Source organism: Anomalospiza imberbis, chromosome 2, assembly GCF_031753505.1.
Source record: "Anomalospiza imberbis isolate Cuckoo-Finch-1a 21T00152 chromosome 2, ASM3175350v1, whole genome shotgun sequence".
NCBI classification, from domain to species: domain Eukaryota; kingdom Metazoa; phylum Chordata; class Aves; order Passeriformes; family Viduidae; genus Anomalospiza; species Anomalospiza imberbis.
This window is the reverse complement of record NC_089682.1, coordinates 27,098,774-27,112,503: the sequence shown is the minus strand read 5'-3', so window position 1 is coordinate 27,112,503 and position 13,730 is coordinate 27,098,774. Positions and strand designations below refer to the sequence as shown.

Below are 13,730 nucleotides of genomic sequence, written 5' to 3'. Positions count from 1 at the left end.
CTCATCACTCTCTACAACATTTTTATTTTTCCCTTTTCCTCCCCACACAGCTGAATGAATCTGCCAAGCAGCTCATGGAGATGGACAAGACGTGCTCGGCTGCCGCCTCTGGCTGTGACATGCCGCTGGCAACGGAGACGGTGGCAGTGGCTGCGGCAGCAGCGGTGGGTCTGGCTCCGTGCTCCACGCTGGCCGGTGCGGGGGCTGCCGGAGCAGCCCAGAGGCAGGTGGAAGGCAAGAAGAACGCCAAGAAGCGCCACTCCTTCACCGCCCTCAGCATGACACACAAGTCCTCCCAGGCCGCCAGCAACCGGCACTCCATGGAGATCAGTGCCCCTGTGCTCATCAGCTCCAGTGACCCACGGGCAGCTGCCAGGATTGGGGACCTGACCCACCTTTCCTCCAGTGCCCCGGCCCAGGTAAGGTGGGGTGCAGGGGGGGGTTGGGCATCCTTAGCAGGTGGCATGCCCTTGGGTCACCTCTTCCAAAATGGCTCACTCTCACATGAAGCAGTCACACGGTGCTGTCATCCTGGTGTGACAGTACTTGGCATCTGCCATTCCTATCCTTGCATTAATCACTGGGCAGGCATGAGAAGCCAGAGGATAAGGCTAAATTAGATTCACAATACTGCAACACTTTAAAAAACAAAAAGTAATCCTACAATTTGTTAGAAGCAATGCAAGTATTGCACCAGTTTCTGTTGTAGAAAGGAATAATTTTGAGTGATCCCATTACCCTGAACGCATCTGTTACTCTGCAGGGTAGCAATGTCAGTATGAAATTCACACACTGGGGATAAAAAAAGATTATTTGAATAATTATTTCTGTTCAGATCACTGGAGGATGAGCAAATGTACTGCACTTTGACAAGTGTTGTACCCAGCAAGTAGCTGCTGGGTTCAGAAAAACCTAAGGAGTTTTTAAACCATGACACATGATGAGGGTGCATCCCTCTCCATCCTTCCCCCTCTCAAAGGAGGATGCAGAAAAGCATCCTCCCAGACATCCCCAGAGGTCCCAAAAGGGCTTCCAAGAGGCTGCTTCTGGAGCCCTGGCAGAAACAGGAGCCAAACTCACCAGGGGTACACTGAAACCCTTTGTAATTGCCCACTGTTTCTATGGATAATGAAATCCAACTGGTAATTTGAAGTTTGAAGGTGTAGAAGAGACAGGAGAATAGTCACAGTCCCTAAGCTCTTCTGCCTCAGCCTTCCTGCCCAGTCATCTACACAGTGTGTGTGCAGATTAGCACCCACTGGTGGTTTATAGACCAGTTCCTCATAGTCTGCACTGCTTCTTAGTGCCAAGATAACCTCAGCATGACAGGGTCTTCCCACACATCATGTCTCTGCTGAAAAAAGCCATCCTTGCCCTTTCCCTCTCCCTGGACATGCCTTCTTGCCCCTCACGTCCACGTCCCCATACAGGGACAAACATGGATCACTTGCCAACCTTGTGGTAGCCCAGAGCAGGGAGCAATCCATGTTACAGCCACTGCCCATGCTGGTATGCATGTAGATGGCTGGGAGAGGGACAAGCAGCAAACTGTAGGGGCTGCTTTGGGCAGAAATGCCGGTTTATGTCCATCTGTAGTGCTGGTGGGTCTCCCCTGTGAGGCCAGTGTGCTGCACCATGGGGTCACTCTGATAGCTGTGCCCTGCTGTGACCCATGATATGAGCCCCAGGCCCCTGCAGCTCAGGTTTGTGAAGACTCTGGGGAAGGCAAGGGGCCTGAATGTACACCATGTGTAATGCAGGGCAAGCCAAAACTGTCCTGAGAAGACACTGCCACAGTGCAGCAGTACTCTCTGCTCCTGCCTCCGCTGGTCACCTCCCTCCACTGCCCATCCACATGTAGGAGCCAGAGAGACAGCTGCAATAGCACTCTGTTTCTTCCACATGCCTTTTCCAGGAAGGGTTTCTGTGCTGTAAGGTCTTCCCCCTCTTTCAGTCCCCAGCAGGAGGGTGAAGGTGAGGATATGGCCCCCACACAAAGCAGCAGTGTGTCAAGATGTACTGGGACATCTGTGAAGCAGCACAAGCACTACACATGAGGGAGGGTCTCAAACTTGTCAAGTAAATAACTTGTCAAGTAACCTGTCAACCCAGGTTTTTGGCACTGAGAGTGACACATTTGGACTTTATAGAGACGTGATAGTGCCTTTTCTAGTCCTGTGCTATTCAAGAGAAACACAGCGCACACCCTTTTTTGTTAGAGTCATGTTGAAGAATCATTCTGACCTAGTAAACCACAAAAGTTATACTATGAAACAAAAAGTGCCTTGATAATTCTCCCCTGTTTTAACAGAACAACTGGTATGTGAGACCCCACTGATTTCTCAAACAATTTTGTCATTTGCACACCAGTAGTAGAGGACAATAAGGGCTTGATGTTCCCGATGGCAAGTTATGATTATCGAAATCCAGCCCACAGGAAGATTGGTTGGGTCCTTTGCAACAGATGGGAAGACATGTACTTGGTGCCATGGTCAAAGAGCTCATCCAAGGCTGGGGTGTAATGAAGCCCATGGTGGGAACAGGTTTGAGGAGTGGTTCTACCCCAGGGCATAGAGCCAGTTTGGAGAGAAGGCAGCTGAGCACATGCCTCTATCACTGCTGGTCAAAAGTGTCTTGGCCAAAATCCGGGCAGGGAAGTAGAGTCTTGGTGGCTCAGATCAACCTAAGTGAAAAGAGGCTTCCCTCTGTCAAAAAGTGTCATTGCACACTGTCACCCCAAGTGTGGCATTTACATGTATTAATATGTATCTCTGCTTTTGGGAACCTTGCTTTCTAATTTGAGGGATTTAAACATTTTCCTTTGAAAACTTTGCAATGAGTGTGGATCTACAGGGGAAAAAAGCAGGGCTGATCTTTTCACTACATTCTCTTGACTGTAGGAGCAACCTTCAGAAAAATGCTTGTAAGATTAGCAATGAAATCACAAGAGCTACAAACATGCATTCACCTGTTTTTAAGCCTTCTTAGGTCTACAAAAAGTACAGAATTTGGCTCTTACCAAATGTCCATTAAAATTGCACAGATATATAACTATTAATCCCATAATAATACAGGTTACATGTTAATTAAAAATGTCAGAAATTCAGTCTCTTCTCTGCCATCTGCTAAGACCTGACATGGCTCTGAAGCAATTAATAATGCTTCAGCCTTAGACAGAATATCAGTTCAGCACTTTTCTTTTATTCACATGGCTGAATGCCAGCCAGAGTAGCATAAACAATGGGCCCCATGAGCTCTTACATCAAGGCATTCAGGGCAGTGAGATTCTTGCCTTCAGATTTTTTTGCTCTAAAATGCATTTGGCATTTCTAAGGTAAATTCCCTGTATGTCTTGTTCAGTGTTTGACATCTTGGCAAATCTGCAAACTGATTCTACTGCTGCTCAGAGGCGTTGCTGAGAGCATGGGCAGTTTGTGGGAAGGCTGTGCATGTAGCTGCTGAACTCACCAGTGAGCTCTGCTGCAGGAAAATGCCTCACCTTTTCTTTCCTCACTTGAAGAGGAACCTCTCTGTCCTGCATGTCATTGTCATAGCCCTTGAGTGGTTGTCTCTGTAACCATCTCAGGCCCTTACTGGTTTGCAACAGCTAATTCAGTGAAAACTTATTTCTTATAAGGGAAACAACAAATTTACAGTTTCAGTATCTAGCAAATTTATGCCATTTTTTTAACTAGAATGTAAATTTGGTTTATTGTGTCATTATATCCTGTCCTTGAAATTTCCAGGCACTTTTTCGTTGCTTATTAAACAGATCTCTTTGTAAAAAGAAATAAAGTAATTTTGTTCAGTTTAGTAGGTATGAGTTTCTCTGGAATGTATCAGGATTGGTATTTAGCTTGGAGGGGGATTCTACATTTTGAAAAAGTTCAACAGAGTTTTTCATATAGCCTGTCCTTTGAACAAGCAGAATTCAATTACAGGAGTTCTTGAATGGCATCCAGTCCCCTACCTCAAGGCAACCGGCTGTTGCCCAGCAAAACAGTCTCCTCTAAGCAAGCATCAGTTTTCCCTGTAGACCTGAGGCACCTACATCTGGAGCACCTGCTTTCTCTCTGCTGACATGGGAAGAAACAGAGACATCTAGAGCTTACTGCCTAAGTTACTGCAGGAACTTAACATTTAGGTGAAAATTTTACATGTTTCAGTAAATGTAGCATATATTCCACCCCTTAGAAGTTACTTCATGCGTAGTGCTTTACTCTTGTAGCTTTTGTCAATTTTTGTGAATTGAAACCAGACTTTCACACTGAGCTGACATTTTTTTTTTTTTTGTTTTTATGAGTCGTTAGAATATTATGAGCCTCCAGGAGGGCACAGATTTCAACATATTGTGCACTGAGATGCAGACCAGACTATGAAATCACATGTTTTGAAAGCAGCTCTGCATATCATTGATTTAATAATCGAAGACTGCTGGCCTTCCATAGTGTGTTCATTGTTCTTTAAGCAGAACCAACTCAGCTGTTTTCCAAAAGCCAAGATGTATTTTGAAATGAATGATGGTCTTAAAAAATATCTTCACTGACTACAAACTTTGGGATGCTTGAAAGGTAGAAGAATCAACTTGACGTCACCTCAGCTAGATAAAATATAGTGACTGGAAATCCACAACTGACAGGATATAAAGCATTTAATTTAAAAGAGGCAATGCTGGAATCCTAATTTTGCCTGCAACTAAACTTGCTTGCATGCTTTTTGTTTCATGCTGAGCATCACTCATTAAATGTAAGATGTCCATCTGAAAGGTAATAGTGTCTTTCCATCATGCAGAATGTCCTATCATACTGGCAAAATGGATTTTTATTGAAGATGTAAGTAGTGCTTCAGGCCTGTGATGGAGCTGAAGCTGAATTAGATTACGGGTGCAGAGGAGTGGTTCGTAACTGACACTCCTTGGGGAGTGGGGAATGTCCCCCTGGAAAGTAATCATGCCCAGGCCTCAGATGGCTTGTCTTGCTTCCATTTTCACCCCTTATGAATTATTTGTCCCTGCTAGTTGAAAAGGTCATGGGTCAGTACTGCTCCAAATCCCCTGGATTTTGACAGAAAAAGCATCTCATGAATAATGAAGCATGGCTTTGTGCACACCAGAGTAACAGCTGAGTGAGGAAGAAAGGACCCTCCCCACAGAAGGAACTTCTGTGTGTGTTTTGAACAACTCATCACCATGCACAAGAAGTCAATTTGTATCTGTAAGTATTAGTTCAAGCTCCTAACCAGAGGTCACATGTTCAGGAAAAGCTGAGAACAATGTCCTGCACGCTCCCAATCCCAAAGAGTGACAGTATTTGAAATGAAAAATGTTCCTTGAAGTGTCTTGCTATATAAATCATTTGGAAGTGTGTCCTTATCAGTTATTTAGAAGTGCTGAATTTTAGCTAAGAAAATGTAATAGCAGAACTCCAGTTGAGCCTTGGCTGATAACCTAAATGTGCTGACCATAAGAGGCGTACAGATTATACCTAAAATGCAGAGACTAAAAATGAACCTTGAATTTTCAAGTGCACAGCAAGCTCTGAGAAAATAAGTCAAATTCAGGTATTTTTCAGCTTTGGCTGGGATTCCAAATTCTATCCAACCTGCCCTGTTGCTGACTGTGAATGACAACTGACTGGATATAAGTGTGAGACAGGTGAAACCAAGGGCAGCTATTTCAGGAGGTGGCACCAGTCAAAATGGCAAAAGAGAAGAAATACTCATCCAACCTGTCTTTCTGTAATTTAGATCAAAATATGTCACAAAAAATGCATAAGAGCTTTTGCTAAGGTCTAAATGAATTATTTTTCTTTGTACATTTCCGGTTCTCTTCATAGTTATTTATAATTGATTCCAGACATTGTCTATTCTAAATAACTTTACCTTGTTGGTGGTGGGGTGGTTGTAGGTGGGAAGGAGTTAACTTCTTTTAAACAGAAAGCTTTAGGCAGGAATCTAAGCAGCTTTGTTTGGGGGGGCTACCAATAGGTCTTTGAATATACTCTGTGCATATTGGGATGTATTACATTATTTGTCAAAACTGTTGCAAATGAGGCTCATGAGCTGACTCAGTCTGTGGACTGATTACATAAGCTACCAGGAATCCAGGTCAAGGCAAAACTGTCTTCAGGGAACTACCAGGTTAGAGACAGTGTCTTCTCTTTTTCCTACAATATGCCTTATCACAAATATATTTTGAAAGATTTTTCAAGAACCACATGAAACCTAATGTTTTACAGGATCTAGGAAGAGAAAGTTGTGCTTTAAAAGGGTTGTTCAACTGTGCATGAAATCCCATTGCCAGTAAAAGAAAAACAATATATTTTTTTTCAGGTGCTCCTCAGGGTAGTAACCTGAAAACATTTTGCCACTAAAATAATTTTTGCACACAGCTAATCTTGAGGCTTTACAGTACCTGCCAGTCAACTACTGGTTTGGAAGTCTCAGGAGCAAGTGAGACACTGTCTTGGTATTTGCCCCGTACTGTAAAATCCCGTTCATCCAGCACATACTATGTGTACATGTATGACATTTGAGCAGAAATTACTAAAGTGTATATTTTCATCTTTTTTTTTTTTGCTTGGAGGGTTTGTTTATTTGTTTACCACTATTTTCTCCCTGGAGGGGGACTTCCTACAGGAGGCATTGCACAGGATCCTGATGAGTTTGTTGTAGTTATCAAAAGGACAATTATGAGTGTGGGATTAAATTAACATTTTTTACAGGTCTTTCACTTGAAGCTTTCTTGTGTTTCTGTGTTTGATTTTTCATGTTCTTTGATCCCAGAATTTCAAGAAACTATTTACTACAAACCTATTTAAAACCTTGTGATGGAGAGCTATACCCTGAGTATAGTCTGAGAGAAACAAGGCTGAATAAAATATAATTCTCATGATGCTCATCCACATGATGCTTAATTAGTCCTCATCTGGGAGAGCTGAGAAGCTGTGAGCCAGAATAATCAGCGCTTTTATGGATGGTAATGTCAGATGAATCTTCAGAAGAAAATGACAAAAATATTTGGGTTTTTTTTTCTTCTACCTTTCAGGCATCATTAGATTGCAGGATAAGGGAAATAGAAGCTCAGAAAATTAATTTACTTGACTTCAGCTCTCTGCATAGCTCTATCAGCTACTGAGAGAAGACATGGTCTAGAGTTTTTTGTCTATTACAAACCAAAAATAATCGGGGCCAACCTGGTCCTAGAAAAAGCTGGCATAATACTCTGCCTCAGCCTCATCCACAGCCACAGATACTTCCAGGTTGTAAGAACCCCTCAGTAAATCATATAAATTTAGCTCCAGTCCTTGCAGGAAGGAACTGGATATTTATGCAGCTATTTATGCAGCTGCAGCTGTTATCCTGCACATTCGTTTGTTTTTCCCATACACCATTACGGAAAAAAAAAAATTCTTCCTCTAGAATTGATAAGTCCATTTCAGTCCCCACTTTGATAATTAGCATTTGATGAGGCTACTTGATCTTGCATGTAACACTTTTCATCAATACTTGGTGTCACTACCATGCATTAAGTGCTAATACATTATTTCTAGGAACATTAAAGGTTCAGAATGATTGCCACAGTCATTGTTTTATGGAGTCAGCAAATTAGAGAAACGAGTCACAGGCATCTTAAAGACCATTAGCCTGTTTTTATGATATTTCCAGAGGATGATACGTCAACTTATGTGAGTTGAATGCGTGTTTTTCTCTTATTTTAAAATAATATTAAAGAGAAATTTAAAGTAAGCTGTAAATATGCATTCAAGACATTAAAAGAATTTTTTCCTGAGAATTAATGAATGTGATAAGTGCCCTGTGGTGAGAGAGGATTTTCTTTGAAGTCAAAACTGAGAATTCTGGTTGGTGATTTTCTAGATGATAAGAACATTCATCTGATAGCAACAATTATTTTTCAGTGAAGGCTACTGCAACCTGCAATATCATTGTACTCTGTTCCTAGTTTTATCACTGTCTTCTAGACTTCTATTCTGCTCGAAGACTGAGTCCCTTGCTTTTGCAAGGCACTTCACTAATCCCTACAGGCACCATGTCTTTTCAAATTAAACCACAAACATGGCCTTAAAGTACTGGTGAAAATCTAAAGTAAATCTTCAAGGGAAAGAAAAATGTAATTTATGCTGGAAGTCTAAACAAGTAATTCTTATGCTTCCATAAAGATGTGGATGGGAAAAGAGAAAGGGAATGAATTTAAGAAGATGTTTCAGCACAGCTGAGTAGTGGTTACCTTTAATTGCCTAATGTCTCTGGGCTTGTCAGTAATATTTGAGGGGGAAGTAGTGTTTCAGTGGTCATAAGGAAGCTGTTGTGTTTACAGGAAAAAAAAAAAAAGCAAAAAGTCCTTTTAATATTATTCTCCAGTCCATGAGTACATAATCACCTACTACACCCGAGTAGCTGGTGATAAAAACAGAGGGCACAGCATGAGCTGGGAGTGAAATACCTGTCATGCAGCACTGTTGTGCCTGTGTGTATAGTCTGGGAGTTTTACTCAAGATTTAGCCTTGCACTGTACAGGTGGTGCTGCTGTGCTACCAATGGTCACAAAGAAGCAGAAATCAGTGCAGAAAGATCTGGAGGTGGCTTTCAGCACGCCTTTGTGCAGCTGCTTTTCCCTGCTGGCTGGCATCTGGGTCTGTAGTGTCCAGAGGAAAAGAGCTGGTGCTGTTGAGCTGAAACAGTGGTAAGTGGTGCTTGGAGAATGCCAGATTGAAGTGGGAGCATGAAGAAGTCGGATTTGGCAGTTCACAGGCCTAAGTAAATGGGATCAGAATTGGCAGTGCCTGGTTCAGAAAAGTGCATGCCACCATTAAACAGCCTCCTCATCAAAGGGTGTGCACATGTGATCACCCAGGAGATCATGTCTGGAAATTCAATGGCCAAATGTTTAAAGGCATTAGAGGCTCACAAGGATAGAGAGGAGCACCAAATGGTATTTTCAAAAGTGACTCCTGTTACTTAAATTGCAATAAAATCTGTGGGAATCAGGCAGTGAAGTACTTAATGCCACCCTGAGAAAACTCTGCAAGGTGCCTGTTTTTATCAGTAAGTGCCTATGTGCCTCTTAAAATCCTGCCTGTCAGAGACATCTCCTACCCGTAAGGCTTTAGCAATGCTGAGTAGCAGAGATTGAAGAATGATTAAGACACAAATGCTGCAGTGTTTGAGCCCTCCCTGTGTAATGTCTGTGCATGGCTCTATTTGTGTGTCTGGTGCCACACAAGGAAGATGGATCATGTAGGGATGTGCCATCAAAAAGCAAGATGTGGCACACAGACTTCCTAAAAGGTATCAAAGCAGAGAACAAGAAAATCAGAGCATTGTCTTGGATCCCATTCCCCTGAGCAGATGAAGAGGAAAGGAGGACATGTTTAGTACCTTGTTCCTTAGATCACAGTAGCAAAAGTACAACCTGGCTCCAGGGTTAAATAAAGAAGGAAAATGTACTAAGTCCTGCTGCCAGCTGTGATGGAGAAAGGCCTGCTGTGTTCTCCAGGAGGATTATTGGTATTACTGATAATGGGAGAGATGCACATAAAATTGCGCGAAGAGTAGAAAGGTAAACTTCCAACACAGGTAATCAGAAGTATAAAGAAATAGGAGATTATTCTTTTGCAAAAACCAGTCTCTTCAAAATCTTATTGCAAATACTATCTTGCAAAATAATCTAGCAATACTGTATTTTATAATATGAGCTAATTAGTGATACATACAGGAGACAACAGGACCTTGAAAGAGTCAGCTTAGAAAGAGTTCACCAGCTGTGTCAGGGACTGTAGTTTAAATGCAAAGCTGGTAAACATTCAGATGCATAGTAGCAATCAAGCAGCCACCAAGAGAATACAGCAAGGAGCACAGAGACACACGAAGCTGAAGAGCAGAAAACTTCTGTGACAGTAAATGTCAAGATCTGAACAGAGGAGCTGAATTCAATGTGTGGAAGACCAGCAGGTCCTGTGAAGTAAAACCTGATGATGAAAAGCAGGGTCATAGATAGACTGGAAAGTACAAGTCATGTCAAAGCCTGTAAGGAGAGCAGCTAAAGAATAACCAGAGCACAATCAGGAAGCAGTCACTGATTTAGAGTTTGGATGTATAGGATACTAGGCTGTACAAAGTGGCAAAAATGAATGGTTTATAGGTGCCAGGCTGGCACCAGATGCAGTAATATTGGAGTAACCAGATACAGGCAAGAAACTGCATGTCAGATAGATATATATATACAGAACTGTGGAGAAATCTTTGGGATTATTCAAGGGAAGAAAGCAAAATTGTCATCCAGCAATGGTGAATGGCGGTTACATGATTTCTTAATCCCTTGGACTGTATGTTAGTACAAGCCTAATAGAAAGCACTTGAGATCACGCTTTCAGTAATACAGAAAACACAGAAGGCTCCATTGTCAGTGCAAACAGGCAAATAGATGATGCTTTGACTGCTGCTCTGCTCTCTTGGCTTGAACTCATCACTCTGCAGTCAGTCAGGCTCAGCCCAGGGTGCCTGCAGTGGCCACTTCAGGCTGGGGTAGCTGCACCTCTGCAAACTGACTTTGCTGCAGCGTGCAGAGGGAGGATCATAGGAGCTAATGAAGGCTTAGCATGTGTCTTACAAGAAAGATGAAGCATTGGTCAGCTCCCAGAGCTGGATATCATTGCTACTAGTGGAATGAGTCCTGTGATTTGAGTGCTGGCACCAAGGGCTACAGACTTCAGGAGTAGGCAGGACAGGTGAGGGGGAGGTGTGGCACTGTAAGTAAGGGAGAAGTTCAATTGCACAGCTCTTAGAGGTAATGATGATGTGGTGAAAAGCCTCTGGGTGAAGGTTGGGGGAAGGAAAACAAAGCAGATATTGTAGAGGGTGTTTATTACTGATTGCCCAGTCGGGATGTAAGCACCAGTGAGTTATTCTGTAGGCAATTAGGAGAACTCTCTGGATCAGTAGCCCTTGTCCTTATGGGAGATTTCAACTTCCCAGACATCAACTGGAAATATCATACTTCTGTGACAAGTCTTGGAAATTCTTGAGGCTTTTAGCAGAAAACTGCTTGTCATTCATACTTAGTGAACCAACTACGAAAGATACCCTCCTGGACTTGCTATTTGTGAATAGAGAAGGACTCATGAGGGATGTGACAGTAGGTGGCTGTCTTGGATACAGTGTTCATGAAATGGCTGAGTTTAGGATTTTCACTGTAAAGACAAAAAAGGATGGCAGAGTTGCTTCTCTGGACTTCATGAGAGCAACCTTTATGCTGTTCAGGGCGTTACTTATCAGAGTGCCCTGGGGATCTGCTTTTAAGGACTTTGGAGTCCACATGTGCTTGTCAGAATTTAAGATTCACCTTTCAAAAGCACAGGAATAGACAACTTCACCATGCTGTGAGTCAAACAAGCAGAGCAGAAGACCAGCTTGTCTGAACAGGGAACTCCTTGTGTAGGTCAGGAGGAAAAAGAAACTGTATGACCTCTGGAAGCAAGGTGAGGCTTCTCAGGAGCCTGAATACAGAGCTGTGGTTCATTTACACAGGGAGAAGACGTGAAAAGCCAAAGCTCAGTTAGAGTTGAAACTGACCAGTGTTGTTTCAAATAACAAGAAGGGCTCTTTTTTTCAGATGAGGTCTAAAGAAAGTATTGGGCTGATACTTGGTGAAGGTGGTGAATACTTGATAGTACTTGGTCAATCTGACTAACAGGAATGAAGAAAAAGCAGATGCATTCTATGCACTTTTTGTCTCAGTCTTTAGTAGACCTTCAGCTTCCCAGTCCCCTGAGTTGGAGGACCACCAATTTGGGAACAGTGACTTTCTATTTGTGGACACTGGAATTGTAAGGGACCAGCTGTATCAGCTAAATGTTCACAAGCCCATGGGGCCTCATGGGATTCATCCAAGTGTTCTGAAGCAGTCAATGAATGTTATGGCAGGACCTCTCTCAAACATCTGCCAAAGATCTTGCAGGTTTGGGGAGATCCTGCTGATTGGAAGCTTGACAATGTTACTCTAGTCTCCAAAAAAACAGGCATGAGGAAAGACCCAAGGAATTACAGACCTGTTAATTTAGCCTCAGTTGCTGGAAAAATTATGGAGATTATTATACTGGGTACTACTGAAAGGCATTTAAAAAATTATACAGTCATAAGGAACAGTCAATATAGGTTCATAAAAGGGAAGTCCCATTTAACTGATTTGATATCCTTCTATAATAAGGTCATCTGCCTAGTGGATGAAGGGAAAGAAGTGGATACAGTTTTTTCAGGATTTTAGTAGGCTTTTGATACTGTACCTCAGCATCTTTCTGGACAGGTTGCTCAGCCATGGAATGAGTAGACTTGTGATGCACTGGGTGAAGAGCTGGCTGAAGGCCAGATCTCAAAGGATTGCAGTGAATGGGGCTACAGCTGGCTGTTGACAGGTCACCAGTGATGTTCTTTGGGGCTCAGTTTTAAGGCCAGTTCTGTCATATATATATATATATATATATATATGTGTGTGTGTGTATATATTACACATATGCATATATATCAATAATCAGGATGCAGGAGTTGAATGCACCACTGGCAAGTTTGCTGATGATACCAAAGTGGGAGGTGGTTTTGACTCTTTTGAGGTGGGACAAGATGCCTTGCAGAGCATTAGATACACTGGAGTATTGGCCAATGAGTAGCAGGAAGAAATGTGAGAATTCAAAATGCTGGATTCTGATCCCGGGATGGGGTAATGCCAAGTATGGATTAGGAGAGGAGTGGCTGAAGAGTAGCCCTGCAGAGAAGGATCTGGGGGTGCTGGTGGACAGCAGGCTCAGTGTGGGACACCATAGGGCAAACCCCATCCTGGGGTGCATCAAACAGAGCATCACTAGTCACTCAAAATTATCCTGCTGTATTCCGTGTTGGTATGGCCTCTCCTGGAGCACAGTGTGCAGTTCTGGGCCCCACCGTGGAAGGAGGATGTGAAGGCCCTTGAATGCATCCAGAGGAGGACAACAAATCTTGTGAAAGGACTGCAAGGAATGTCCTAAGAGGAGCAGCTGAGGACACTGCTTCTCTAGTTTGGAGAGAAGGAGGCTGACGGGTGACCTCATTGCTCTCTATAGCTTCCTGAGGAGGGGAAACTGAGAGGGAGGTGCTGAGCTCTTCTCCATGGTGTCCATTGACAGGATGCATGGGAGTGGTCCTGTGGGAATGCCCCACAGGACATTCAGACTGGACATTAGGAAGCATTTCTTTACTGAGAGGGTGGTCGAACTCTGGAACAGGCTTCATAGAAAAGTGGTTGATGCCCCAAACCTGTCAGTGTTTAAGAGGCATTTGGACAATGTCCTTAATTGGTCAACCTTGAAGTGGTCAGGCAGTAGGATTAGATACTTGTTGCAGGTCGTTTCCAATACAAATATTCTATTCTACTCTACTCCATTCTGTCCTATTCTATCCTTTCCTGCTGTGATCTTCTCTGCCTTTACAGTTGCACCCTGAGGCTGTTCATTAAGGTCTGTTTTTTCATGTGATTATATCTAACTTTTTTTCCTAGCAAGGAAGGGTGGGGACTGATGCATTTTCTGTTTTCTTAGAGACAGTTTCTCTAGTCCAGAGCAGGCATACAGTGGTAGAACAACATGAAGTTTGAACTGGTTGATTTCTCATTTACCTCTTGGACAAGGCAGCTGCCAGGTGTCTCAGCCCAATATCTTCCGCAATCCCTAGCCCCATTAACCAGC

The 13,730-nt window shown here is 43.0% G+C and overlaps 1 protein-coding gene across 4 annotated transcripts in view; it reads left to right on the top strand.

Moving 5' to 3' along the window:
- The window catches only part of SH3RF3 (SH3 domain containing ring finger 3), a 247,216-nt gene that overhangs the window by 184,349 nt on the left and 49,137 nt on the right, over positions 1-13,730 (top strand). For all 4 annotated transcript variants that reach the window (XM_068180247.1, XM_068180248.1, XM_068180249.1 and 1 more), the window contains exon 4: positions 51-419. In XM_068180247.1, the coding sequence (XP_068036348.1) occupies positions 51-419 (369 nt within the window). The remainder of the gene's footprint in view (positions 1-50; positions 420-13,730) is intronic.